At 41.7% G+C, this 27169-nt stretch overlaps 7 protein-coding genes across 8 annotated transcripts in view; 1 reads left to right on the top strand and 6 right to left on the bottom strand.

Annotated features, from left to right (window-relative positions):
• Positions 1–3: 3 nt before the first annotated feature.
• On the bottom strand, positions 4–1893 carry LOC6570707 (solute carrier family 22 member 3). The gene is made up of 3 exons (XM_001996882.2): positions 1179–1893; positions 418–1068; positions 4–356 (listed from the first exon to the last, which is right to left on the bottom strand). The coding sequence occupies exons 1-3, from the start codon at positions 1891–1893 to the stop codon at positions 4–6; spliced, it is 1719 nt and encodes a 572-aa protein (XP_001996918.2).
• A 1509-nt stretch (positions 1894–3402) lies between these two features.
• On the top strand, positions 3403–5435 carry LOC6570703 (putative fatty acyl-CoA reductase CG5065). Its single transcript, XM_001996883.3, has 8 exons — positions 3403–3451; positions 3520–3744; positions 3820–3887; positions 3942–4037; positions 4212–4666; positions 4745–5022; positions 5086–5296; positions 5369–5435. The coding sequence occupies exons 1-8, from the start codon at positions 3403–3405 to the stop codon at positions 5433–5435; spliced, it is 1449 nt and encodes a 482-aa protein (XP_001996919.1).
• A 47-nt stretch (positions 5436–5482) lies between these two features.
• LOC6570704 (solute carrier family 22 member 13) lies at positions 5483–10556 on the bottom strand. 2 transcript variants are annotated; one of them, XM_032742208.2, is made up of 6 exons: positions 10443–10556; positions 10239–10388; positions 7536–8286; positions 6745–7251; positions 6540–6683; positions 5483–5956 (listed from the first exon to the last, which is right to left on the bottom strand). In XM_032742208.2, the coding sequence occupies exons 3-6, from the start codon at positions 8239–8241 to the stop codon at positions 5556–5558; spliced, it is 1758 nt and encodes a 585-aa protein (XP_032598099.1). In that variant the 5' UTR covers positions 8242–8286; positions 10239–10388; positions 10443–10556; the 3' UTR covers positions 5483–5555. The 2 variants fall into 2 exon arrangements, with proteins under 2 accessions (XP_032598099.1, XP_001996920.1); XM_001996884.3 differs by lacking the exon at positions 10239–10388.
• A 1558-nt stretch (positions 10557–12114) lies between these two features.
• On the bottom strand, positions 12115–14403 carry LOC6570706 (organic cation transporter protein). Its single transcript, XM_001996885.2, has 4 exons — positions 13879–14403; positions 13654–13808; positions 12972–13592; positions 12115–12878 (listed from the first exon to the last, which is right to left on the bottom strand). The coding sequence occupies exons 1-4, from the start codon at positions 14370–14372 to the stop codon at positions 12331–12333; spliced, it is 1818 nt and encodes a 605-aa protein (XP_001996921.2). The 5' UTR covers positions 14373–14403; the 3' UTR covers positions 12115–12330.
• Positions 14404–16030: 1627 nt separating this feature from the next.
• On the bottom strand, positions 16031–18263 carry LOC6570710 (solute carrier family 22 member 1). Its single transcript, XM_001996886.3, has 4 exons — positions 17727–18263; positions 17502–17656; positions 16820–17440; positions 16031–16726 (listed from the first exon to the last, which is right to left on the bottom strand). The coding sequence occupies exons 1-4, from the start codon at positions 18251–18253 to the stop codon at positions 16179–16181; spliced, it is 1851 nt and encodes a 616-aa protein (XP_001996922.1). The 5' UTR covers positions 18254–18263; the 3' UTR covers positions 16031–16178.
• Positions 18264–19418: 1155 nt separating this feature from the next.
• Positions 19419–27169, bottom strand: part of LOC6568000 (heparan-sulfate 6-O-sulfotransferase 2) — a 91422-nt gene continuing 83671 nt past the window's right edge. The window contains exons 4-6 of the mRNA XM_001994116.3: positions 26528–27076; positions 26271–26455; positions 19419–20016 (exon numbers count right to left, since the gene is read on the bottom strand). Of these exons, the coding sequence (XP_001994152.2) occupies positions 19881–20016; positions 26271–26455; positions 26528–27076 (870 nt within the window). The 3' untranslated portion in view covers positions 19419–19880. The remainder of the gene's footprint in view (positions 20017–26270; positions 26456–26527; positions 27077–27169) is intronic.
• Positions 21259–23820, bottom strand: LOC116806137 (trichohyalin). The gene is made up of 2 exons (XM_043214950.1): positions 22057–23820; positions 21259–21966 (listed from the first exon to the last, which is right to left on the bottom strand). Exons 1-2 carry the CDS (start codon positions 23818–23820, stop codon positions 21364–21366), a joined length of 2367 nt encoding a protein of 788 aa, XP_043070885.1. The 3' UTR covers positions 21259–21363.

The raw sequence follows: 27169 nt of genomic DNA on the forward strand, positions 1-27169 counted from the left end.
ATATTACAAATGCGTACTGAACCTGTCAGCTTCCTTTTCCCGCTGTTGGTGCCTCTCCTCCGGCTGCTTTCCTTGTGGCGTACGCAAGCAGCAGGTACAAATGCCGCCCAAAATGACCAAAACATAAAATGTGGACAAGGATAACGCAATGTTAATCTGCTTGAGCACCGTAAGAAACGACGCAGAGAGCAACCAGACACGCGCCCAGGTGATCACAGAGAAGGCAAACGGGCCACGTTTCTCGGCCGGCAGAGATTCAGACATGCAAGCAATAAGCAAAGCTTGGCCACAGGACACAGCTGCCTTGGGCAGAGCAGCAAAGAACATCCACAGGACATTCTCATAGACTGGTGGCACTGGTGATATGAACAGAGAACAGATTAGCTTGGTAATAGATGGTGTAGTTAGTTTACCTACTTTCAGCATCTTGGCATAGCCAGCAGACGCAGCCAATAGCTCCAGCCACAATGCAGAATCCACCCGCCCACTGCCACTTCCATGAATCATGTTTCTGGCTCAAGTATAGGGCTAACAGGCAGCCCACAATTTCGGCCAGGCCCATACAAATGGTATTGGGTGCCAGATAGTCGCGGCCAAAGGAGCGTGTGTTCAGCAGCAATCCAATGTGGCTAATAAGAAATGTGGCCAAGGCCATATGTGTGGCCAGCATGAGCAGCTTGGCATGGCTATGGCCACGCCAGAGTTCCAACCAGCGTGCTGGAGGCGACTCTTCGCGTAGTCGCTCGCCAAGCAGTTCCAGCTGCGTGTACAGGTCGATGGGCACTCTCGAGCAGTGCTCATTGAGGCGGGCTGCCCTCAGCACCAGATCCATGACATGCTCCACTGCAGCAGTGGGCTCGGCATGTTGCAGCAGCCAGCGAGGCGAGTCCGGTAACCAGGGCAGCAGCAGGACTATGATAAATGGTAGTGATGTTATGCCTCCATACACCTGACGCCAGCTCTGAGCAAATGTAGCAATGGCGGGCAGTAGCATAAGACCCACTGACCAGAAGGTCTCATAGAGCAACAGCACCCCTTTGCGATATTTGCCCGCCGTAATGTCACTGACTGTAAATGAAAATATCTATCAATATTTATAATATGGACGCACGCAAAGTATGAAAAGTGTGTGAATACATTTTCTCATATGAATACCTATTATTTCTTAGAATACTCACATATAACCTGTCCGGAAGTCATCATGAAGCAGCAGCAGACGGCAGACAGGCAGCGAAAGGAGCAATGCAAACTGAAATCGTTGACGAGACCCGTAGCTGTGCCACAGGCGAGCAGACCCCATATGCCAACGATATACACTCGGCGTGGACTGAGGAGACGCATCAGCCGACTGGCAACCACACCGCCCAGGAACATGCCAAAGAGATGCCAGTACTGAGACCAGGCCACAAATATGTCACACAGACAGACCAGATCGAACTCCATGATCAGCGATCGAAAGTTGTGCTCATAGTGGAACTTCTGGCACTGGCGTATCGCATAGTTGGCATCGCCATAGGGGACTAGCACATAGCACTGATCCTCCGACACGCTGCAGTTCTCGGCATCCCCAAAAGCACTCGTATCACACCAGTACTCCTCATTCGGATTCAGTTCCGTCGCCGTGAAGATGAGGAGTGACATGAACCAAGCGGCGGGTATTTTGCACAGAAAGATGATCAGCACAGATCGCAGCTGCCAGATGCCAAAGTTGCCCAGCACCTGGCTAATGATGTCATCGGTTTCATTTTGTGTTTGCAGCTCATCCTCATCTCCATCCGCATTCTGACAGCTGTCGTGCGCCAAATAGGATATCTGAGGCACTGTTTCGGGCGTTGGCGTTGGACGACGATCCTTGGTATTGTAGCCCGCATTGGGGCTGTAACTGGCGACCATCTTTCAGCAGCTTACATATGTATAAGTTAGTAGCCACGTCTTGTGGGTTGACTGCCTTCAACATAACTGCCACTGATCATTGCCAGGAGAATTGAGGTGCTGCTCAACGAAATCGTTGCTAATTAAATTGTCACTAAATTAAATCAGATGATTTCAATTGTTAAAGCAGCCGAATATCGAATGTTCCTAAATGATTATGTCAATAATAGGAGGAGTGGTTTTTTCTCCCTTTTTTCCGCAACGAACAAATTTTTCAATTGGGCTATGGTTCATATTGTCGTGAATGTTTACTTTTTGCAGCCACTGTGAAAGACCAAAATGTGAAATGACGTTGTATTTAATGGAATTGATGAGATATTTTTGATTATTATATACAAACTATTTGTATTGTATTTGTAAATAATCTGTGAAGATCGATTTTGATCAATTCTCTTTTTGTATTCTCTTATTATTTTATTTTAATAAATTTTTAAGCAATTCGAACTCTTACATATTTATATATTACTTATGTATTGATTTTATGTATTTATAGATATATTTTAAGCATATAAACATAGAAGAATACTCGTAAATCAATTTCTGTCTGATAATCAGTATAATAAAAATGAATATAAAAACACACAGAAATCGGAGTCTTAGCTAGACTTAGTGGAGACACCAACCCGCATTGCAACTCAGCGCGCCATCTAGCGGCAAGCTGTTAATCTTGTTATTGGCAACAACCATGGCTGTCAAATATTGGTACAAATGTACCGTTAACCATTATTGTACTTTATAATATTATATTCTGATGCATTGGCTGGAAAAGTTGTTGAATCACATTTTTTCAAGCTCACAAGAGAAAGTGCTATCGATGAGCATTCAAAGATTTCCAGGATTCAGCAAACACTTACAATTACAGGCATGAGAAAAATACATAAATATAAAAATCGCGCCTAACTCGGTCATTTTAAGGAATATTAGGCCTACATTGAGACAAATACTACTTTGTCTGTCAATTTGAATAAAACTACTAAATACTAAAATTAAATAAAAAAGAAAGGTGTTCATACTTAGGACATATCCTGCCAGAACCTGGCGTGACATTTCTCAACAATTTTGTGTTTACCAGGCCTACGAATTGGCCAAAGATCATCCAAATCGTCCTTGTACTTTCAGAGAAAACCAGAATTCTCGGATTTCCGATCATTTTCCTTCGCGCTTAAGTTAATGTTTATTTTCACAATTAGTAGTTTTTTTATAACAAAACAAAAAAGCGCAAAATTTAGATAAAGTTCTGGCAGATTAGATTAAGTTCAGGATCGAGGTCTTTTCACCCACAATTTGCTTTGGTTGTGTAAGATTCGGCGAAATTGTTGCGCAATTGTTGTTTACGTTGCGAAAAAAACTTGTTATTGGAGGCAACTCCAGTGGAGTTGGCTCAAGCGCAGTGTAAAGTGCATTGGCAAGCTGAGAGAAATGCAATTGCAAACAGTTGCATTCATGCCACCAAAGTGGCAACAACGTGAGATGGAGCCACCGTTGGATATCTATAAAGATGCAGTCGTTTTCATAACGGGTAAGTCTCCAATATTCACTTACTCTTTATTTTTATACCTTTTTTTTGACTTGACTTTTACACGATAGGCGCCACAGGTTTTGTGGGCAAAGCCCTGCTGGAGAAGCTGCTCTGGAGTTTTCCACAGATCAAGCGCATCTACATGCTCATTAGATCCAAAGCTGGGATTGTACCTGAAGAGCGTTTCCAGAATTTTTTAAAAAATGGCATCTTTCTGCGTTTGCGCAGCTCCCATCCGGAACGCCTGAAGAAAATCGCATATTTTGCGGGCAACATTGAGGCTGATAACTTTGGTAAGAGTGAAAATATTGAAAAACAACTTTGACGCTATTTTGTTTTGTGTTTGTTTTCCTTTCAATTGTCAACAGGTTTGAATGAACGAGACAGATCCGAGCTTTGTGCACAGGTTAATATTATTTTTCACAGCGCCGCAACGGTGAGTGCGAGTTTGAATTGCGGATAGACTCTGTGGCTAACTAATTGTTTACAGGTGCGCTTCAATGAGTGCCTCAGTGTGGCAGCACGCGTCAATTCGGTGGCCACATACAATCTGCTCGAAATGTGCAGCGATATGAGGCAGCTTAAGGTATTTACTACTGACTAACAACTTGAGTTCAATTTTAAAAACAGATTATAAGAAATAAATAAGTAATATTAAGTTAAGTTTAGCTTTGAGACTGGAATATATCTAAAAGGATAATTCCTAGTTATAAAATGCTGCATTTCTCATTTTTCTAAATAAGCTTTGATTATTTCACAGAGATTTCTGTACGTTTCCACCGCCTACTGTAATCCGGGTCGTAAATATGTGGATGAGTGCATCTATCCAACACTGCCGCCCGTGGATTGGCAGCATTTTCTCAGATGTACCAAGAAAATACCGGAAGAGTATCTGAATCGGTTGGCAGACTATATAAAGGGTCCACATGTGAATACGTACACGTTCACCAAGTCGATAGCCGAACAGATTGTCAGCTCGTACAAGGACATAATACCCATTGTCATAGTGCGTCCCTCGATTGTGACGGCTGCCTATCGCGAACCGTATCCGGGCTGGATCGATAACATACAGGCGATCAGTGGGATTATGATGGAAATCGGCAAGGGTGGTATTAGCAGCATATTGGGCGATAAGAATCTCATCTGTGACATTATCCCAGTGGATTTTGTGGTCAATGCAATGATCATGATGGTGCACAAGGCGCAGCTGGGCAGGTGAAACTAATAAAAAATAATCAATTTGTATAAGTTGCTTCTAAACACTATTTTCTCGCTGTCTGCTGTCTGTTGCAGCATCAGCATTTGCAATGCCACATCGGGCGTAACGAATCCCATTAGCTGGCAGAGACTGGGTGAGCTGACCATGAAGTGGTCCCGCATATATCCCACAAAGCGCATGATTATGTTTCCCAACTTCAAATATCGCCGTGGCGCCATGATGCATGAGCTGGCTGTGTGGATGCTACATTTTGTGCCTGCTCTTTTTATTGATCTGCGCACTTTGCTGCTGGGCCCCAAGAAACGCTTTGTCACGCCCATTGCCAAAAAGTTTCGACAGGCCTGCCTGGCAGGTGGGTAATTTCAAATTCAAATTCACATTAAAGTTTAGTTGAGACATCATTTCTTATTTGTAGGCAGCTTCTTCTCGCTCAATGAGTGGATCTTTAAGAATCGCAGTCGCTTCTACTTCAAGCATTTAATTGAGAACGACACATTTCCGATGCTCTATTGGAATCTGGATGAGCTGAACTATGATGACTATGTCAGGTGTCATATGATAGGCATTAATAAATATTTACATCGTGAACAATTTACGGTGGATGCGAACAAAATGCAGGTGACCAGGTAAGATCTATCCAGGTACATCTATTAGACCAAGTAAACTATTTCTGACAATCTCTCACGGCATGCTTACAGAATCTATTGGATGTGGATATTTGGGCATTTGTGCTTCCTTCTGTTGTTGGTATATGTATTGTTGTAATTAAACTAAAGCTCAAGTCAAATTTATCGACCCGTTTTTGGCTTTAACTAATCACAGTGAATTGAGTTTTTATTAGCTAAATATAATATATATGGAATTTTAGTAAGACAACAGTACAGCCTACAAGCGTGTATTATGCACATCCGATTCGATTGTCCAAATCGCAGTACTTAAGGGCGATTGCTCCTTCTTATCCTGCAGCGGCTCTGGTTGGGGCACCACAGGAGCACTACTGGTGCGCGGCGTCAGGAGCAGGCAGGTGCAGATGCCGCCAAGTATGCTGAAGACACAGTACGAGGTCAGAGAGAGAGCAGTATCGATACGCTTAAGTACATTGAAGAACGGTGCCGAGAGGAGCCAGATGCGTGCCCACGTCACCACTGAGAAGACAAACAGTTGCTTCTTGTTCGCCGGCACCAGCTCATTCATGCAGGCCAGGAGCATCGACTGAGCACAGGACACACCAGCCTTGGGTATCGTCGCAATGATCATCCACAGCGAGACCTTTAAGTCAGCATCCACTGTGAGTGAAAATGTAAGTGAAATGATTTTTCTTTAGCAATACAAGGAGGGAAAAGTTTACTGCCCGGCATAGAAAGGGACAAATGTTCTTCTTTAAGTTCTTTGTTATCTTTGTATAATAGTTCTAGAGAACAATCGAATGGAAAGAAACTAGAAAAAAAAATAATAATAATAATTCTATAAGAAATAGAAAATTAAAGAAATATCGCTTTGCAATAGCTTTCAGTTAAATTAGCTACTAGTAATGAGAGTTAATAAAAAAGGTAAAACAGGGTTTCAGAGCCGGTAGTGAAAATTCTGATTGATTGCCATACTATCAATTTCTCATAAATGAGAATATGACTTGGGTGTTTCCTATCCGATATTGATACATTCTAACTGTCGATTAGTATCGATATGTATCGATTTTTGCGTAACGGGCATAGTCATTGACAGACATGATTATATTAATTCAATTATTGATCCGTATCAAGAATATTTGTACTTTATGGGATTGGAGATGCTTCCGTCTGCTTTGTTACATACTTTTGCAAAACTCTTTTTACCAATTTTGTAGTGGCTTAAGATAATTGTGTCACTTACTGGAGTCGGCGCCGGTGAATAACCAGCCCATACAGCCCAGCATTCCAGCCAGAATGTTGAAGGTGCCGGCACATTGCCACTTCCATTTGTTGTGCTTCATAGTAAAATGAAGCGCCAGAAAACAGCCAATTATCTCAGAGAAACCTGAAATAATGAAATACATAGAATCAACTATAGAATCAACTAAACACAACTTCAAACTCACCCATTGCTATGGTATTCGGCACCAGATAGTTACGACCAAAGGATCTAATATTCAGCAACATGCCCATGAAATTGATGACAAAGAAGGCCAATGCCAAATGGGCTGCGACCATGTGAGTCTTGGCCCGCTTGCCCTGCCACAGCTGCGTCCAGGGTGCTGGTGCTGGCGCCGCCTTAAGTCTCTCACTGAGCAGCTCCAGCTGCTGTCGAAAGTCCGGTGGTATTTTGAAGGAGCGATCATTGATCTCAGCGCCTTCGCGAACTATTTGCTCCACATTGGCAATGGAGTGACGATCGACGGCATGCCGAAGCAGCCAGCGTGGTGAGTCTGGAGTCCAGTAGAGCAGCACGAGGAGCATCACAGTGGGGAACGTTATGCCCACATAGATGAGGGACCAGCTGTTAAAGAAGGATGACAAGGTCGGCAAGATGATGACACCAATGGACCAGAATGTATCGTAGAGTATAATGGCCCCAATCCGATGCATGCCAGCCGTTATGTCAGTAACTGCAAACAGATTAAAGCAATGAATACATTTGCAGTTTATAACTATTTTGACAAAAGTCTTAAGCTTGCTGGTTGAGGGTTCGTTTTTTATTAATGACCAGTAAACAAAAAGCGAGCAGGTTATTTGCATTGTTACTTCTATCAATCCTCTGGAGGTTAATAAATAAATAAATAACCGACATTTACCCTCTGCCAGTCAGCTAAAGAAGGTCACTGAAAGGGCTTGCTATTGGTGAGTGGAAAAAATAAAGGAAATAGTTGAAAATATACAAGACTTGACTTACAAATAGCCTGTCCAGCGGTGAACATAATGGCGCAGCACACGGCCGATATGCAGCGGAAGGCACAGTGTAGACTGAAGTCCCGCGCATAGCCAGTGACAACCCCGCAAAAGATCTGCGCCACTGCACCCACACAGTAGGTGATGCGTGGACTGATGCCTAGCATCATTTTGGTGCCCAATACTCCGCCAACGAGGACGCCAAACAGATGCCAGTACTGTGTCCAGGCAATGAAGATGTCCCGCAGGCACACCAAATTGAACTGCATGATCAGCGAATCGAAGCTGGAGACATACGTGAACTGTTCGCACTCACTCCGACTATCGGATTCCACGTCCTGCACGTAGCACTGGTTGTCCGTGACGCTGTAGTTGGAGCTGCTGTTCAGGTAGCTCGTGTCGCACGTGAACTCTGTGCGTGGATAGAGCTCGGGGGCGGTGAAGATGATGCAGGCCATGAACCAGGCGGCCGGTATCTTGCACAGAAAGATGATGAGAATGGTGCGCAGCTGCCAGATGCCAAAGTTGCCGACGACATCGCCAATGATGTCGTTGCCAGGTGCAGCAGGAGCTGCTGGCGTCGCCACCACCACGTCTAGGCTCGAGCACTTGGGGCTAGCACGCAAGATATTCCTCTGTGATAGTTGGGGACTGGGCACGGGTGAGTGCCTGCCACCTCCACCTTGAATTGTTGACGCTTGATTGACCATTTCCAATGTCTTCCTAGTGGCACATTTTGCGGCAATGGATACACTCTGTGAATGACAACAATTTCCATCAGTTGATGTGCGTGTCATTTTATTCTATTTGTGGATAAATATTAACACACGATACACTATACAAAAACCAAAAAAAAAGAAAACATTTGTCCTCACCGCCCCGCCGCCCCGTTGCTAAACGTGCAGCTCAATTGAAATCAATTGAAACGGTTACAGCTAAAAATCAGTTAACTTTCCACGACTGCGACTCGACAGTCGCCAATCGAACGGCGGCATTGAATGTCATGCAAAATTCATCAAATGCCTGTGGTTCGAAATTTGATCCAATTTCGTTGCGAGGGATTTGTCGAGTGAACAATTTTGTGAATGGCTGACTTTGACAAAAAGTCTGTGATATACGAGTATTGTATGTAAAGGCTATTTCAGAAGCCAACATTGATTGAGGTGACATAATATATATAAAAAGATTTATGTACATCTTCAATTCTGCAAGTTTCTAATAAATAAATTAACACAATTAGTTGAACTATTTCACACTATGGAAACTAGTTTTTATACTGTTAAAAAGGTTGTTCAAATTTCAAACTAAGTTCAGTTAATAAACTAATTTTTAGTATAACTGATTTGTGAAATGGTCAAAATTTATTTGAAAAACTAGACAACTTTATTCAGCTCTAATGGGCCAAAACTATTTTTACATTCATTGATAGCACTGCAATTTTTTTTATAAGAGTATTTTATATTCGGTACCACCGAGCTAGCTTCTCTTCTACATTTATGTGTTCTGGATCTACCACAATGGAAAAAACATTTACAAAGCATTTATAATTTTTATCAATTTGCAATTAATACAGCAAATTGAAGATACGGTAGACCGTAAAGAGCCTTTGCGTTCTTTAATTGATTATCGGGCAGTTACATTGTTATTATCTGGGTTATAACTATATTTGTCAAAGACAAGTGAGATATCTTAACACAGTATGATATGATAGCTCTCAATTTAGATGTGTACTGGGTAACTTGAAATCATATTTGCATTAGTTATTCATCAGATAAAATTCAGCTTAGTCGTAGTTTAGCAACTTTGCAACTTAATTTCACAGACATCTCCCCAGATGCTAATTTCAATTGAGCCAGCAGCATGAGCTGCCAATTTTCATGTGGAGCATAATAGTATCGAACAATGCCCCAATGCGGACATCTGTCACCTTTTGCAATGGGCGGCAAATATTTTAATTTCAAATTTAAGTGGCAGTGTTAATTGCAGTGCGCGCCAGACTATTGTACGAAACTGGTTCCCCAATATTTCATGTTTGATTTTTCCATAAGAATTCCAATTGACACTTGTCGGTTTTTATAATTAGTTGAATTACTCGTCATGCAAATGCAAAATTACTAATACCTTGTCCCATATAAGGGGGGCGTCACTTACTAATGGCTTATTCTAGATTGCTAATCATTAAATTTCCATAACTAGAGTATTGTCTAGTGATATTAACATAGTTGCTGAATTGCGTTTTTGTAATCATATAATGTACAATATAAGGTCATTTACAATATCAGCTCTTAGCTGATGTTAATGCATCTCATTACAAGGTTATGAAAAACATGATAAACTAGTAGAAAATTAATTTCGACATGGCAAACAAAACAATGTATGGAACTGATCTGTTTCAATACTGGATTATTCAAGTTAAGATTTACGACAGAGTGTTCAATTTGTCACATGAAAAATATATAGAACCCCTTCGATATCCTCCAGAAATTAGTGAAATATAAGTTCTTAATTGTGAAATTGAATTACAATTTTATTAGCGTTGTTCACATATAGTCTAATTCATCAAATAATCCCGTTCCGGTTATTTATTGTCAATGGAAAACTACTTTCTGTCTATGGGCATTTTGAGCCTGACTTTTAAATTAGTTGCTGATTTGATTTCGTCGGATATATACGAATACAATTTATATATTTAACAAACAAAGCTCACTTTTTATACACGTTTTTTTTTTTGGTGGCAATTAACACCCGATATTTGGAAATTTGAATCGCTTTATTTCTGTTGGTTAGTTGCGCATTCTCTGGATTTTCAGCACCTTCTGCGTATGGCAAAGTCTCTTTTGTTTATTTATTTGACAGCCTACAAATGAATATCAACTTATTTAGCGGCAATAAACATTATTGGATATCGTACATATTATGTTCGCTTCTGGTTTGATACAACACGCGGGTTTTTCTCAACTCTCTTGTCTGTCTTTTTCCGAGACGCGGTCCCAGAACAGCGCGCTAGCGTCTCAATCGGCCGAGAAACGGAATCCAACTGAAGCCAGTGGCACACGAGCCGCTATATCGAAGACGCAGACGAAGTCCGGCCAAACTCGTCAATCGACGCGATAATTTTCTTAATGAATTTGAGCAAATAATTAAAACACATTGCGGAGAATATGTGCGAAGTGCTTCCGTTGAAACTGGTCGATTTCACAATTTCCTTGTCAGCCTTTCAAGGCTCAGCCTTTTTACCAGGATATTATTACAAGTAGTCTCTTTTTATTTCCATCTGCGCACTTAATCAATAAATTACATTGTTTTATTAATGCATCTGATAGGTGCAGAGTACTTGTATCTTGTCCACATTGCCCGAGCAGATAACCCCACTTGTTAATGCAACAGACAAGTGCCATTAATACAATTGACATTAAGAAAAGACCACTTGATACATCTCAGGAGTATTCTGACTGATAAGAACACTTTTTTATTTGCTGTGTCTGCTGTTTGATTTCTATTTTAATCTATATCATTGTACCTGTCGCATTTGTTCTCGATTTTGCCAAGTGACGCATCGGCATTTATTTTCGATTTGCTGACAGAATTACAGTTTTACAAACAAGACCCACTTTTATATCTGAAAAATGCAATGTGGAATTACCCAAAAATCCCAAACTAAGCAGAAAAATTGTTAAATTCGTATCAATTTTAGCTGCTTCTGAGAGTACTGTGCAAAGTTCATTCGCCATAAATTATTTATACAAAGCAAAAAAACAAGTGTATGTAATAAAATGTAGCCAATAAATAAGGTACTCATAAATATGATACTAATTCGTATAGAATGAGTACGAGTTGGCTGCAGGGTGGTTCCTGGCACAATTAAATTAAATAAATATTATAAAATATGGAAAAGTGCCTAAACCTGTTGAGGCAGGTCAAAGCAAGACAAATCCCATTATTACAAATACTAATAAATGTGCTTGCAATTATACACATGTACACACACACACACACACTTCCGCAGTGCTGGGCAAAGTTTAAAGAAATAACAAATCAAAAATAGGCATAAGCAGAAGCAGCGGAATGAGCATCGGCTCCTGGCCTCGTTCACGGTGATCAGAAGAATTAGCGTGAATTAGCTTTGGGATCACAATGATCTCTAATGCAGTAAATTCTTAATCTCTGTTTGTTGCCTGCTTAATGCTCCCAGTCGAGCTTTGATTACTTGATAATAATCGCGTTATAAAATGATATTTAACTTTAGATGAGTTGTCCAAGAGCCTTACAAATCCTTTTAATTACTTGGTTACAATGAAACGTAGTTTAGAAAAGTTTGGTACGCACTTATTTACTATTGTCAGTTGTTATTACATTTGTTGTGTTATTCATCTGTTTATATTTGTTTACATTTATATACAAATATAACATTAATATGAATATATTGCAATACCCGAATTGGTGCTAAAAATAAATAAAATAAAAATAATTTGAGCTCCACGTGTCTTGACACTTTTTCATACATATATCCACACATTAATTTATTAACTTAATTTAATTAGCAAGGGTTTAATTGCCAAAAAAAGTCCGGAATTACTTCACTGACTGATCTCAATAAAAATGATGGGCGCGACTTTTTATATTATTATTATTATTATTAGAATGTATCTAGTTATGTATTTTGTATATCTTATGTGTATATTATATATATTTTAAAACTTAAATGATCATAAGTTTTATGGCTGCTTCACTGATCACATTAGGTCTAAGATTCTGTTCGTCCGAAAAGTGCTGCATACTTTTTGGCAGCTGACCAAAATTCAAATGCTATGCATACTCTGCGATTTTATGACGCCTTCGGTGGCTTCCTTAATGCTATCACATTCGGGGATCGTATGAAAATTGATGTGCCACAAATCAGAAATGCTGACGGTTACATTCGGCTCAAAGTTCCGCTGCATATCATTACTATATCCGCTCACATCGGAGCTGGCGGTGCTGCAACGTCGCAATATAACGGCCGAATTGCGGCGATATGTATTGGGTGTCGGCACTTGAACCATATGCTGCTGTTCGGTGTTCCAGTAGTAGCGATTGAGGAAACGCATGATCAAGCCATATATCCAACCCACAGTGGCAATTATGGTTATGGGCAACAGGCGATGCACCACAGTCAAAGTGCTCAGCAATGGTGAGAAGACCAAGCACAGGCGTCCAAAACTAACCACTGAGAGCATGAGCAGGACACGCTTCTCTGGGGAAACCATTTCACCTGTGCAGGTGGTGAGCACAGCTATCGAAGCAGCATTGGCAAACTTCAATAGCATCCAAAATATGAGCTCCAAGCCAACACGTCTCGGGTTGCGATCTGTGTGGATGCAAAATGACGTTAATTCACAATTAATATATATAAATATCCAACTAGAAAAAATCCAAATGAAGAACGCATCTCAAAACTTACCAGTTTCCGGCAACAGCCAGACCAAGTAAGTGCACAGTCCCGCAATGATCATCAGATTGCCAGCCCATCGCCAATAGCGACGTGTGTAGAGTATAAAATAGAGTCCAACAAAAACGCCAATCATTTCGGCAAAGCCCAGAGCAGCGGTGTTCACATGCACCTGTGATTCGCTCAGGCTGCGTATCATGAGCAATATAATGTTGTACAGGACCTGAGCACAGCCCCAGATCACATGTATATAAACGAGCTGACGGCGCTTTGTCTCCTTATCCCAAATCTGGCAATAGCGCTGACGCTTCTGGGCATTCAACTCGCTAGCATAGATTGTCAACTGGACGTCCAGAGTGAGGGGCACCATGCGATTGTTGTGCGTGGCAGATTCGAGTAGCAAACGCAAAGCGGGCTCTATTCGCTGATGTCGCAGCAGCCAACGTGGCGCGTCCGATATCCAACGATGCAGCCAGACGAGCACAATCAGGGATGAGGATATGGCCACATAGAGATAACTCCAGTCATCAAAGTATATCGAAATAGCAGGCAGCAGTACCAGGCCAATCGACCAGAACAGCTCCGACAGAGTGACCACTAAAATTCGCGCCTTACCCGCCGTAATGTCCATTACTAGTGGGGAGCGTAACCAGAGCTGAGCAAGTTTGTGTCATAAGTCTTTTGTTTTACTCACATATGATGTGTCCTGCGGAATACATGAGAGTGCAGCAGACGGAGGTGAGGCAACGGAAATATACGTGCAACTGATAGGTGTCCACCAGTCCAGTGAGATTTCCACAAAATATTTGACCCAACATGCCCAGCAGCATCAAACGACGCGGACTAAAGCTGTGTGTGAATGAATAGCAAAGATAAATAAAGTATTGCGCATTCATGATTATATAAGAGGCAGGCTTACTGTCGCAGCAGCTGATATGCCAATAGACCTCCCAGTAATGCGCCCAGAGCATGAAAGGATTGTGTGACGGCGACCAGGACTCGTCGCGAACATATCAAATCGAACTGCGTGATGAGTGATTTGTAGTCCGAATTGTGCTCCACTCGCTCGCAGGGCAGCGACGCGTGTGTCGCATTCCAGCTGTGCCCATAGCGCTGCACAAAACTCTCCGACAAGCTCTGGGCATAGGCATTGCACACCTGCACGCTGAACAATCGATCCGTATTGCGGTTCTCGCCATGCTCACTGGCCGGCGCACTGCCATTCCAGGTGGCCGGACGACAAATCAACTCGCCACGCTGCGGATACGGTGCCGTATAGATGATGACGGCCATGAACCAGGCCGTGGGTATCTTGCAAAGAAAGATCAGCAGTATGATGCGCAGTTGCCAGCGTCCAAAATTCCCGTTAATATGCTGCACAATATCAACGCCGGGCGGCAGAGCCGTTGACATGCGACGCTTATAGTCCGAATCGGTTGCCGCCATGATCTCCGGCTGAAACTTACACGCGTACTGAGCTGCTTTGGCGAAAATTTTCATCGACGATATTATTCGATATGATATTATTTTAAGTTTGTTTTTGCTGTTAGCTCAAGAGGCCACAAATTGGGTGCGAATTAGTTTTTTTTTTGCTTTCATTGTTTTCTTTTGTTATTACGGAAACAACGTAAAGCAATGCGCTAATAATATAAGCTGAAAAAAGATTTTATACAAATAACATAAGTATTTTTCCTATTTACAGGATGGAAAGTTCAAATGAAATAATCAAACACATTTTTAGTGCGAAAATAAAGACAGGACTTGAATGAAGCAGTCTATTAATTGGAAATGTAACAAAGATTACGTCCCCTCGACCCTCAAGAAAGGTGTGATAATCAGATAATAATTGGTAAATAATATAAATATATATATATATTTATATATATATATATACTTACTATTGTAAGCCGAGAGCGTTCTCAGAAAAGAAAAATCACATTTCTATATTATAATTTATTGAGTTTATTCATTTTGACCTGCATTTAATGTTGTTTATATCGTTTTTCTCATTCCCAAGTTCTGTTATCTGTTCTCTCACTATTTGTTTGTCTTGTTTAGAAAATCGTGAAATCATAATGAATTTGTTGAAATTTTTTGTTAGTTATATTTTGGTGTTTTGCTATAAAATGACAAAATTCAGTTTCCACCTTAGTTTATATGCAATTCATCGCTAAGCTGACTTCTGTATTTATTTATACTCATATAACTTTGGGAGATTTTGGTTTTAAATTTAATTTTGTTTATTCATAATTCGTTGGTTTTTGTTAAACAAAGTTTATTAAATTTTTCGCATATTCACTCAATACTAATTTATTTTGTGTTCTCGTTTGTTTTCAATTTATTATTGTCTTAAATAATTATGCCAGCTAACAATATAACGCTTTAAACTTCTACAGTTGCAAATGAAATATTCATGTAAAAATTGATCAAAAATCTAAAATTGTGTAAAAAAACAAGTGTATGTAATAAAATGTAGCCAATAACTAAGGTATACATAAATATGATACTAATTTGTACAGTATGAGTACGAGTTGGCTGCAGGGTGGTTCCTGGCACAATTAAATTAAATAAATATTATAAAATATGGAAAAGTGCCCAAACCTGTTGAGGCAGGTCAAAGCAAGACAAATCCCATTATTACAAATACTAATAAATGTGGCTGCAATTGTACACATGTACACACACTTCCGCAGTGCTGGGCAAAGTTTAAAGAAATAACAAATCAAAAATCCTTTTAATTACTTGGTTACAATGAAACGTAGTTTAGATTTAACTTGATGAGAAAAATACAATTTGGACATCCCATTCAGAAAAGTTTGGTACACACTTATTTACTATTGTCAGTTGTTATTACATTTGTTGTGTTATTCATCTGTTTATATTTGTTTACATTTATATACAAATAAAACATTAATATGAATATATTGCAATACTCGAATTGGTGCTAAAAATAAATAAAATAAAAATAATTTGAGCTCCAAAAAGTCCGGAATTACTTCACAGACTGATCTCAATAAAAATGCAGGGCGCGACTTTTTATATTATTATTATTATTATTAGAATGTATCTAGTTATGTATTTTGTATATCTTATGTGTATATTATATATATTTTAAAACTTAAATGATCATAAGTTTTATGGCTGCTTCACTGATCACATTAGGTCTAAGATTCTGTTCGTCCGAAAAGTGCTGCATACTTTTTGGCAGCTGACCAAAATTCAAATGCTATGCATACTCTGCGATTTTATGACGCCTTCGGTGGCTTTCTTAATGCTATCACATTCGGGGATCGTATGAAAATTGATGTGCCACAAATCAGAAATGCTGACGGTTACATTCGGCACAAAGTTCCGCTGCATATCATTACTATATCCGCTCACATCGGAGCTGGAGGTGCTGCAATATCGCAATATAACAGCTGAATTGCGGCCATATGTATTGGGTGTCGGAACTTGAACCACGTGCTGCTGTTCGGTGTTCCAGTAGTAGCGATTGAGGAAACACATGATCAAGCCATATATCCAACCCACAGTGGCAATTATGGTTATGGGCAACAGGCGATGCACCACAATCAAAGTGCTCACCATTGGTGAGAAGACCAAGCACAGGCGTGCAAAACTAACCACTGAGAACATGAGCAGGACACGCTTCTCTGGGGAAACCATTTCACCTGTGCAGGTGGTGAGCACAGCTATCGAAGCAGCGTGGGCACACTTCAATAGCATCCAAAGTATGAGCTCCAAGCCAACACGTCTCGGGTTGCGATCTGTGTGGATGGAAAATGACGTTAATTCACAATTAATATATATAAATATCCAACTAGAAAAAATCCAAATGAAGAACGCATCTCAAAACTTACCAGGTTCCGGCAACAGCCAGACCAAGTAAGTGCACAGTCCCGCAATGATCATCAGATTGCCAGCCCATCGCCAATAGCGACGTGTGTAGAGTATAAAATAGAGTCCAACAAAAACGCCAATCATTTCGGCAAAGCCCAGAGCAGCGGTATTCACATGCACGTGTGCCTCGCTCAGGCTGCGTATCATGAGCAATATAATGTTGTACAGGATCTGAGAACAGCCCCAGATCACATGTATGTAAACGAGCTGACGGCGCTTTGTCTCCTTATCCCAAATCTGGCAATAGCGCTGACGCTTCTGGGCATTCAACTCGCTAGCATAGATTTTCAACTGGACGTCCAGAGTGAGGGGCACCATGCGATTGTTGTGCGTGGCAGATTCGAGTAGCAAACGCAAAGCGGGCTCTATTTGCTGATGTCGCAGCAGCCAACGTGGCGCGTCCGATATCCAACGATGCAGCCAGACGAGCACAATCAGGGATGAGGATATGGCCACATAGAGATAACTCCAGTCATCAAAGTATATCGAAATAGCAGGCAGCAGTACCAGGCCAATCGACCAGAACAGCTCCGACAGAGTGACCACTAAAATTCGCGCCTTACCCGCCGTAATGTCCATTACTAGTGGGGAGCGTAACCAGAGCTGAGCAAGTTTGTGTCATAAGTCTTTTGTTTTACTCACATATGATGTGTCCTGCGGAATACATGAGAGTGCAGCAGACGGAGGTGAGGCAACGGAAATATACGTGCAACTGATAGGTGTCCACCAGTCCAGTGAGATTTCCACAAAATATCTGACCCAGCATGCCCAGCAGCATCAAACGACGCGGACTAAAGCTGTGTGTGAATGAATAGCAAAGATAAATAAAGTATTGCGTATTCATGATTATATAAGAGGCAGGCTTACTGTCGCAGCAGCTGATATGCCAATAGACCTCCCATTAATGTGCCCAGAGCATGAAAGGATTGTGTGACGGCGACCAGGACTCGTCGCGAACATATCAAATCGAACTGCGTGATGAGTGATTTGTAGTCCGAATTGTGCTCCACTCGCTCGCAGGGCAGCGACGCGTGTGTCGCATTCCAGCTGTGCCCATAGCGCTGCACAAAACTCTCCGACAAGCTCTGGGCATAGGCATTGCACACCTGCACGCTGAACAATCGATCCGTATTGCGGTTCTCGCCATGCTCACTGGCCGGCGCACTGCCATTCCAGGTGGCCGGACGACAAATCAACTCGCCACGCTGCGGATTCGGTGCCGTATAGATGATGACGGCCATGAACCAGGCCGTGGGTATCTTGCAAAGAAAGATCAGCAGTATGATGCGCAGTTGCCAGCGTCCAAAATTCCCGTTAATATGCTGCACAATATCAACGCCGGGCGGCAGAGCCGTTGACATGCGACGCTTATAGTCCGAATCGGTTGCCGCCATGATCTCCGGCTGAAACTTACACGTTTACTGAGCTGCTTTGCAATGCGCTAATAATATAAGCTGAAAAAAGATTTTATACAAATAACATAAGTATTTTTCCTATTTACAGGATGGAAAGTTCAAATGAAATAATCAAACACATTTTTAGTGCGAAAATAAAGACAGGACTTGAATGAAGCAGTCTATTAATTGGAAATGTAACAAAGATTACGTCCACTCGACCCTCAAGAAAAGTGTGATAATCAGATAATAATTGGTAAATAATATAAATATATATATATATATTTATATATATATATACTTACTATTGTAAGCCGAGAGCGTTCTCAGAAAAGAAAAATCACATTTCTATATTATAATTTATTGAGTTTATTCATTTTGACCTGCATTTAATGTTGTTTATATCGTTTTTCTCATTCCCAAGTTCTGTTATCTGTTCTCTCACTATTTGTTTGTCTTGTTTAGAAAATCGTGAAATCATAATGAATTTGTTGAAATTTTTTGTTAGTTATATTTTGGTGTTTTGCTATAAAATGACAAAATTCAGTTTCCACCTTAGTTTATATGCAATTCATCGCTAAGCTGACTTCTGTATTTGTTTATACTCATATAACTTTGGGAGATTTTGGTTTTAAATTTAATTTTGTTTATTCATAATTCGTTGGTTTTTGTTAAACAAAGTTTATTAAATTTTTCGCATATTCACTCAATTCTAATTTATTTTGTGTTTTCGTTTGTTTTCAATTTATTATTGTCTTAAATAATTATGCCAGCTAACAATATAACGCTTTAAACTTCTACAGTTGCAAATGAAATATTCATGTAAAAATTTATTATAAATCTAAAATAGTGTAATTGAACTTTATTTGATTGCTGCATTTCTAAATTACGTTAAGGGTGTGAGAGTGTGTTTTTTTTATGGTATTTACATGTTTGTGCTACATAACTAAATAAAATAAATGCGATTTTGGATATAAAAAAATATTTTTTTTTCAGAGCTATGCACTAAATATAGATTTGGCTTTTGCAAAGACTTTACATAACAAATATTAAACTAATAATATTATAAAAAAATATACACTAATGTTAAAACTAAATTATGGCGTGAAGTATATGCGCTGGGTGTATTTAAATAATAATATTATACATAATTTATAATTTATAATTTATAATTTATAATGTACGTAGCATATATACTGAATTTTATTTACAATACGAGAGTTGTCTGGAGTGCGACTTAGGAGCAAGGTGAGTAGTTGTTTATAAGTAGGATATTATCTATCAGCGTTATTCCTACAATCTTATACCTTTTTTATGCGCACAGAGATTTTTGTTACATTTATGAGAGCAGATTGTTTCATATTTTTGCTGAATTATGCATTATCGCGTTGCTGCTTTGTTATTTGATTGAGTTATATGTGGTTATTCAATTTTTTTTTTAGTTTTATTATAAGTGTTAACCTTATGCTTAGACCCTAGATTAAAGTCCTTTGTTTTGTTTTCCTAATGCATCATTTATGCTTTTCTTTCACGTTTCGCTGCATCGTTTCTTTTGTTACGAGTGTTTATGAGGGGCTCTTCTTAAAAGCTAAATGCTACAAACTAATTTTTGGTTTCCAAGATCCGTTCAATGATCCGTGCTTAGGGCATCTTCAATGTTGCTATCCCAATTGAATTCCGTAACGCCCTGCTTATAGAAGATGTTGCCCAGATTCGCAAAGCGCTGCGCGAAATTTGCATCTTTCGCTTTCAAATGCTCAAAACTGTAAGATAGAGAAAGAAATTGAAAAAAATGTTGATTGAGTTGTCGTTTTTCCTCAATAAATTAAACATATATTTATATATATAGAAGTATTTGAAAATTCTTTGTAGAATATTGTGATAGCTACACAATTAACTTTTAAGAAAACAAATATTTTTGCTTAATCTGCAAGGATTTTTCATAAGAAGACCGCCCGAAGAAGCAGGACTATTTAATGAATACCTGCTTTATGCCTGCTCGCAGGCGATTTACTTCCCTTGAACATTTTTCCCAGTAATCTCCATTCCTCTTAAGCATTAATGGAACTCAACTGTGTGGACCGTGGCTCTATTTTGTGGAAAGCAGAAGAATCTTTAGGGACAGTGCACATTGAATGTGAAGGTAGGTAAATTGAAAAAAAAAACAACAAAACTGGGAGCTTTTCTATTTAGAAGATAGTGGCTACCTTTTACACAGCTGCTCCTGCACATACTGTACTTCAATTTGAAAGCTGATTATTTTATACTTGTAAACATTTCTCTGCACTTACAGAAATAACAAAGCCAAAAAAGGGAGGAATTTGAGGACTGAAAACTTTCTTAGCCCAAGCAACCCTCTTTGCACAAAGCTGGCAAGCAAATCCAAATACCTTTGCACCAAATCAAAATTCAATTGTTGCTGCAGCTGCGCTCAGCTCAGTGCAGCTGTAAGAAGACGCTGTACCTCAGCACCGGCCCCGGGGCATTGTTAGCGCAAAATGTCAAAGGTCATAAGCAGAGTGATTGTACAACGCAGAACCTGAACGAAAACCAAAGAAGAAAAAGAAAGAAAAAACCCAACACAAAAGGCCCCGACAGGCAGCAGATTTAAAAACAGTACCTTCAGGAAAAACCCCTCAAATTTCAACAACGGACTTAAGACTCATTGCAGTTTGGAGAAAAGAAAAAAAAAACACTTTTTTTCAGAGCTTGTTGTTGTCACCGTCGTTGTGGTTGTTGCTGCTGCTGTTGTTGTTGGTGTTCTGGGCCCACCCTTAAGCAGCGCATGCGCAGCTGCACTTCCGTTACGCCTGAGGAAGTGGGCAAGAAGGAAGTCGCAAGCCTGAAAAGTTCCCATTGACTGCGTCTCAGCAATCAACTTTGTTTTTCGTCGTTTTTTTTTGTTTTTTGTTTTTTTTTTCTTCTGGAAAAAGCAGGGCAGGAAATCAAAACGAGTTTTGTATGCAACAAAGCACATCATGTATTTCACATATGTTTTTGGATGGGTTCTTAACTAGTTTATAATAATTTAAATTAGGTGTTGGGAAAAATATAGCCTAAAATGCAATAGTATTTTGTATTTCGCGCGTGTAACTCTCTAGCGAGACGCTCTACATATTTCGCGCCTTGAGCACCTGCTTTTGCGGCGGACTGGGCACATTCTCCTTGCCGGCAAAGATCAGCGATTTCTTGGGTGTGTTGGCCGCAGATTTGGGGGTGCGCGGTGTGCGCGGTGTGCGCGGGCTGTGAGGGGTGCGTGGAGTGCGGGCTTTGGGGGATTTGCAAGAGAGCAGTTCGCTAAGCTCTGCATTGTTATCCTGACGCACGCTCTTCTCCGACGAGTTGAGCAGCCAGGACGTAATTTTGTCACACTCCGCACGCAGTTCGGAATCGATGAGCAGATCCTCAATCTTCTCCAGATCAGTGGTATTCGGTTTGTTCGCCTTGCTGGGCGTTTGAAGTGCCACCGATGGCTGTTGCTTCGATTTGAGCGCAATATTCTCCAGCTTGAGCTGTTCGCACTCCTCGCGCACCTTGAGCAACAGCTGCTCCTTGTTGTCCAGCTCCAGCTGAGCGAACTGGAGGACATTGGCGAACTCGTCGAGCGCCTTCTTCATGTCGGCCATGTAGAGTTCGCGGGTCTCGTCCTTTCGTTTCAGATCGCTGTACATGTCACAGTAGTGGGCCAGCTGGGCATCGCCATCGATGCGCTCCTGGAACGAGTTAGCAATCTTATTGAATTTGGCCATTGTGTCAGATTCGCTAGCAAGCAACTCATGCAGCATGGACTCTTTCAACGATACCTCCTGCTGCAGGGTCTGCGATGAGCTGCGCAACGTTCCAAGCGCCGTCTGGGATTCGTTGAGCTGCTGACGCAATTGTTCCGCATCCGATTGAAGCGTCAAATAGCTCTGCTCCAGTGCACCCTTTGCCAGCTGCACGGACTCCAGTTCGGCCTTGAACTGCTCCACATCGGCATCGGATTTCTTGAGCCGTTCCATCAGTATGTTGACGGTGGCGCGTGTATTGTTTAGAGTCAACTGATAGTTGTATTTCTCAGTTATGATCTTGGCCATGTCCTGCTTGAGCTGCACCAGCTGCTGTTGCAGAGTATCGCTCAGTTGTATGTAGTAATCGATGCCGTTGCGCAGCTGCTCTTCGCATTTCTGTAGCTTCTCGTCGCGCTGGCGCAGCATATCGTTGGTTGTCTCCAGCAGCACCATAACATCCTGTTTCTCCAGCTCGATCTTGATAAGCTCATTCTCGGCCAGCTTCTGGCGCTTGTCCAGCTCGGTGCGCCAGTATGATTTCTCTCGTTCGATCGCACTCTCCAGATCGTTCTCGACCTGCTGCTGCACTTGCTGTTGTTCGGTGTGCTTCGCCTGCTCCTGGCACAGCTGACGAATCGTATCGCAATGTGCATCGATCTCACAGCTCTTGTCGAGCAGCTCATCCTGCAGCGATCGTATCAGCGTGCACTTGTTGGCCAAGTCATTCTTCAGGGTGTTACGCTCCACACGCAGGCATTCCAGCTCCGTCTGACTGAACTTTGCCTCCTGGGCATACGACAACGCGTCCTGTTCGATCTGCCGCTGCAGTTGCAACACATCTGTCAGCAACGTCGTATTCTTCAGCTGCAAGTTCTCGAGGAGCTCCACCTGCTGCGAGGCCTTTTGCTCGGACTGCTCTCGTGCCTGCTGCAGCTCCAGTTGCAGTGCATCCAGTTGTTGTTGTAGCTGCTGCTCCGCTGATTGCTGCCGCTCGCAGGCCTGCTGCAGCTGCTCATTGGCCAGCTTGTAGGCCTCATTCTCGGCGAGCAGTTGGTCCACTTGCTGCTCATGCTGTTCACGCTGCTGCTGCAGCTGCTGCTCCAAGCTGGCATAGCGTTCGAGGAGCTGCGTCTGCTCCACGTTCAACTGCTCGTTGCGCTCCTTGTGCTGCAGATTCTCGCTGCTGAGTGCCTGCAGCAGCTGATCTGTCTTGGCCGTTGTCTGCTCGTGCTCCTCGCGCATCTTGAGCTCTGCATCCTTGAGCTGCTCCACATGACGACGCACCACATCCAGCTGGCTGAGATAGCTCTCAATGATCTCGTTCTTGTTGCGTATCTCTTGCTGCAGTGCCTCTTTCCCCTTGAGCCGATTCGCCGACTTGGACTCCTTCACGGGCGTCGTTGTGGCCGAGTGCAGCGGCGTTGAGGCTGCTGTTGAGGCGCCACTGCCGACTGTGCTATCCGCTGTATGGCTGGACGCCGGACGAAAACGCAAGCGTTGCGGCAGCGATGGTGTGCGAAACAGACGCAATCCCTTCGACTTTTTATCCTCCTTGGGTATGGCAAACTCTTTGGCCTCCTTCGAGCTGGAGGCAAAACGCACCGCATCCTTGAAAAACTTTTCGATCTGCTCCTTGCGCTCGGGTGGCGGCGCTACGATGGTAGCTGCTGTGGGCGTGGCACTGCCTGCCGAGCCCGCCGAGCTGTTGGAGTTCGAAATGGAAGCGGAGCCAGCTGGTGAGCCGCAAACCACATCCACATCGTTGAACCGCTTCAATTTGGCTTTGGAAAAGGACATGTTGCTTTTGTTTTTCTTGGTTGCTTTTTGCTTTATGATATTTATTTATTTGTTTTTTGTTGCTTTTTTCACTTGCTGTTGCTTTAACTTGACTTTTTAATAACAATTTGTTGTGCAATAACAAAAACTCAATAAAACAATTTTTTAGTTACCAAACACAACAATTAATCATTTTTTAGTTTATTAAACTTGTTTAACAAATATGTCCGTTGAATTTTGTGGCTGTACTGTTAAGTCCGTTGTTGTTGTTGTTATTTTTATAAAATTGTTCCCGTAACCCGCTTGCCCCTGCTTGCTGTAGCTGCAATAGCACTGTGTTCCTATGCGTTCCGTTGTCAAAACCTAACTGAAGCGTCATCGAGCTGCGCCGGCGCAAATGCAGGCAGCGAAACGATCCCAAATCGAAAAGAAAAAAAAAGAAATTGAAAACAACCCTCGTTTCAGTCAGGGACAGCTAAAAGGTGAGCAGCGGTTGCCGGTTGCCTTATGTTGTGTCTTGCTGCTTGCCGCTTTCGGTGGTGGTTCGTGCCACATATATAAATACACACACACACACACACACTTCCTTATCGCTATCTTATGTGCACTGTAGAAACTCTACTTTTGGCGCGCGCAAATGTTGCAATTGTCAAAGACAACATCGGAATCCCTTAAAGGAATAATTAAAACTGCGACTGAGTATGTGTTAAGTGTACTTGTGTGTGTGTGTGTGCCTAGACAGCTGTCTAAGAATCACAAAGAACTCGCCTGCACTCAAATAACCGTTAGTGCCCGCCCCAGTGCAATGCATATAGGGAAAATAGGCAGTCACAGCTGGCAGCCAGCATAAAGTTGACACACGACCCGCATAATTAAAGGAAAACTCGTGGAAAACTGCGCCTCAAATTTAATTGATTTGCTTGGCAAATGGTTTTTAGTTAAGTTGACTTACGCTTGCGGCAAATACAAATCGCTTAATGCTTCACCATATCCATTTAGTTATAGGTCAAACACCCAGCGGGAAATGCCACAAAACTGACAAAACTACCGAGTTGTGCGGCAAAAAAGGAAGTGCGTCTTAGGGTAGCACAGAAGAATCCCGAAGGTTTCTATATACAAATAGTAATGCTTGAATGTGTGTACATAGCATATATGCATATATGTCATTATGTATTATATATATTACCCTATCTGACTGTTTGACGTGATAAGGAGGTGACAGCCAGTTTGGCCTGTTCAAAGTAAATTGTTTACCTTTGCCTTTGAAGCAGCAGACCCAAGCAATCTCAGACACACCACATTCCTTTAGCTGGCAGCTGGTTTCTCAACAGTTTGTAAAACGTCCCCTCAAATGGTAACAAGGCATAAACTAAAGTTATATGTACATCATATCTAAGATCACTTGGTGGATCGATTAATATTTGTGAAACAATTTGTATATAATTAGGTTAACCTTAGTTGAAGACAGGAGACTCTTTCCTATAAAGTATGCTGATATAGGTTTCAAGATTAACTCCTGGTGAAAATTTCAAGTGGGATCAATAAGAAAATGACTCGATAAACTAATTAACTAATAATTTAAAATTCAAAAACATATACTTTGCATTATCTTTAATGTGTTGACTTTTAACTGCTGGCATTTTCACAAATTTAAGATCATTAATTAACTGCCAGCACCTCGAACCCATGAGAAAATTCAACAGCACCGACAATTTCCCATGCCTGATCAGGCATAACCAAATTTAATTAGCATTCAATGCGCCAAAAGTAGCGCAAAGACAGAAGAGATGGCAACACGGGATCCATTAAATAAGAAAATGCCATTATGCGATCATGTTTCTCTCAGTCTACTCTTTTGGTCTGTCTGTGTATGGAAAGAATAACCTTTGAGCCAGCCCGGTGTCAATACAAACTGATCGCTACAAAAAGAAAAGGGTTTCGCACCCTCTACGCGTAGTAAGACCATAAGATAATAAGACACACAATGAGTCATCGACCCCAGCTCAGGAGTGGCAAACAAAATGTACAAAAGGATCAGGTTTCTCCGTCCGGACAAACTTGTTGTAAGGAGCAGGAATAGGGAATAGTGGCAAACAACTAGCAAATTATATTGAGTATTTATGCGCAAGACAAATTATTCTATTTGCACTGTATCCAATTACTAACATATATATATATAAGCCTTAAATCTGGCATTACTATGCATTCAAAAGGAAAGAATTTGTGGCAAATTCGAGAAAGTGAATTGACAATTTGAAATATATGCCAATTGTTCAAATTTAATTGCTGAATAAGTATGCCAACTCTCCCTTAAATTTAAATGCTGCCTTTGAACAGTTCTTACAATTAATAATCTATTATTAATCCATTTCTCTGTCTTTCAAGTTAACTTTTGTAAATGTTTATATAACACTGGAGTGCCCTGAGTAGCTGAGTAAAACTATTGTTTAGATATCTTAAGGAGTGCTCACCGTTGGAATAACAAGTTCTTGGCAAATGCATAGAGCTCAATGTCGAGGCCATTAAGTCTCTCGATGCGTCGCCGCTGATCGGAACGCAGATTCGTGACAGCAGCTGCCGAAATGGTTGCGTTGTGCTGCTCGAAGGGTATGGCGAAGCGCAGGTTGAAGGTCTCCTCGAAGATATATTGGGACATCTGCAGCAAAGGTATATACGTTTCTTTAGTTGAACTTGACCAAAAAAGATGATTTGTCATTTTACGACATACCTTTTGATATTCCGTCAGTCCAAAGTACGCCATGGCGGCAAGATTGCGCTTAGCGCTGGCCAACATGACACGATCGCGTTCGTGCGCCGGCATCGAGGATTTGTTGTAGCAGCCAACGAGTGCGAGATCGGCGAGCATCCGAGTTTGCCTGTTGGCGGCAAGGTTCGACTCACAGCCGGCAAACTGATCGAGATCGACATTGAGCCAATCCTTGCCCTTGTAGCAGGGCGGTAACTCGCTGGCGGTGGCCTGACGACCCAGGCACCAATGCCGCGATCCCTTCCAGGTGGCGCCGCGCCGCACGTGTCGATACTCGGACATGTAGCGTGAGATCGGTTCGCGCAGCAGTGAGATGTAGAAGTAGCGACGCTTCGCCGTCTCGCCCTCGTTCTTGTCCAGCTCGACGTCCACGCAGCTGGTCAGCTCGGTCCAGTCGGCGTGCAAGCCGCACTTCCAACCCGTTGAGTATCTGGAGAAGAGCCAGTTCTCGTTGCGATGCGGACGGAAGCAGTAGCAACGTTTGCGCTGCCTTTGGCACTCGCAAGGACGCTGAAATAGATTCATTCGATAGCAAGAATATTGATAAAGATATCCACAAAAAACAAAACAAATTTAATGAGAAATTGAATTTTAATACATAAT

This window comes from Drosophila grimshawi, unplaced genomic scaffold (genome assembly GCF_018153295.1).
Source record: "Drosophila grimshawi isolate 15287-2541.00 unplaced genomic scaffold, ASM1815329v1 contig_311, whole genome shotgun sequence".
NCBI lineage: Eukaryota > Metazoa > Arthropoda > Insecta > Diptera > Drosophilidae > Drosophila > Drosophila grimshawi.

Excerpts from the sequence above, each read along its gene's own strand:
- LOC6570707 (XM_001996882.2), bottom strand. The coding sequence starts at position 1,893 with ATGGTCGCCAGTTACAGCCCCAATGCGGGCTACAATACCAAGGATCGT. Across the intron at positions 1,069-1,178 it reads GACTTCCGGACAGGTTATAT|TCAGTGACATTACGGCGGGC; the intron begins GTGAGTATTCTA and ends TTTCATTTACAG. Across the intron at positions 357-417 it reads GCTATGCCAAGATGCTGAAA|TGCCACCAGTCTATGAGAAT; the intron begins GTAGGTAAACTA and ends TCATATCACCAG.
- LOC6570703 (XM_001996883.3), top strand. The coding sequence starts at position 3,403 with ATGGAGCCACCGTTGGATATCTATAAAGATGCAGTCGTTTTCATAACG. Across the intron at positions 3,452-3,519 it reads TGCAGTCGTTTTCATAACGG|GCGCCACAGGTTTTGTGGGC; the intron begins GTAAGTCTCCAA and ends TTTACACGATAG. Across the intron at positions 4,038-4,211 it reads GCGATATGAGGCAGCTTAAG|AGATTTCTGTACGTTTCCAC; the intron begins GTATTTACTACT and ends ATTATTTCACAG.
- LOC6570704 (XM_001996884.3), bottom strand. The coding sequence starts at position 8,241 with ATGGTCAATCAAGCGTCAACAATTCAAGGTGGAGGTGGCAGGCACTCA. Across the intron at positions 7,252-7,535 it reads CACCGCTGGACAGGCTATTT|TTACTGACATAACGGCTGGC; the intron begins GTAAGTCAAGTC and ends ATCTGTTTGCAG. Across the intron at positions 5,957-6,539 it reads ATTCACCGGCGCCGACTCCA|TGGATGCTGACTTAAAGGTC; the intron begins GTAAGTGACACA and ends TTTCACTCACAG.
- LOC6570706 (XM_001996885.2), bottom strand. The coding sequence starts at position 14,372 with ATGTCAACGGCTCTGCCGCCCGGCGTTGATATTGTGCAGCATATTAAC. Across the intron at positions 13,593-13,653 it reads TTCCGCAGGACACATCATAT|TAATGGACATTACGGCGGGT; the intron begins GTGAGTAAAACA and ends GCTCCCCACTAG. Across the intron at positions 12,879-12,971 it reads CTGGCTGTTGCCGGAAACTG|ATCGCAACCCGAGACGTGTT; the intron begins GTAAGTTTTGAG and ends GCATCCACACAG.
- LOC6570710 (XM_001996886.3), bottom strand. The coding sequence starts at position 18,253 with ATGGCGGCAACCGATTCGGACTATAAGCGTCGCATGTCAACGGCTCTG. Across the intron at positions 17,657-17,726 it reads GCATATCAGCTGCTGCGACA|CTTTAGTCCGCGTCGTTTGA; the intron begins GTAAGCCTGCCT and ends ATTCACACACAG. Across the intron at positions 16,727-16,819 it reads CTGGCTGTTGCCGGAACCTG|ATCGCAACCCGAGACGTGTT; the intron begins GTAAGTTTTGAG and ends CCATCCACACAG.
- LOC116806137 (XM_043214950.1), bottom strand. The coding sequence starts at position 23,820 with ATGTCCTTTTCCAAAGCCAAATTGAAGCGGTTCAACGATGTGGATGTG. Across the intron at positions 21,967-22,056 it reads CGCAGACCCTGCAGCAGGAG|GAGCGCATCGATGGCGATGC; the intron begins GTATCGTTGAAA and ends AACTCGTTCCAG.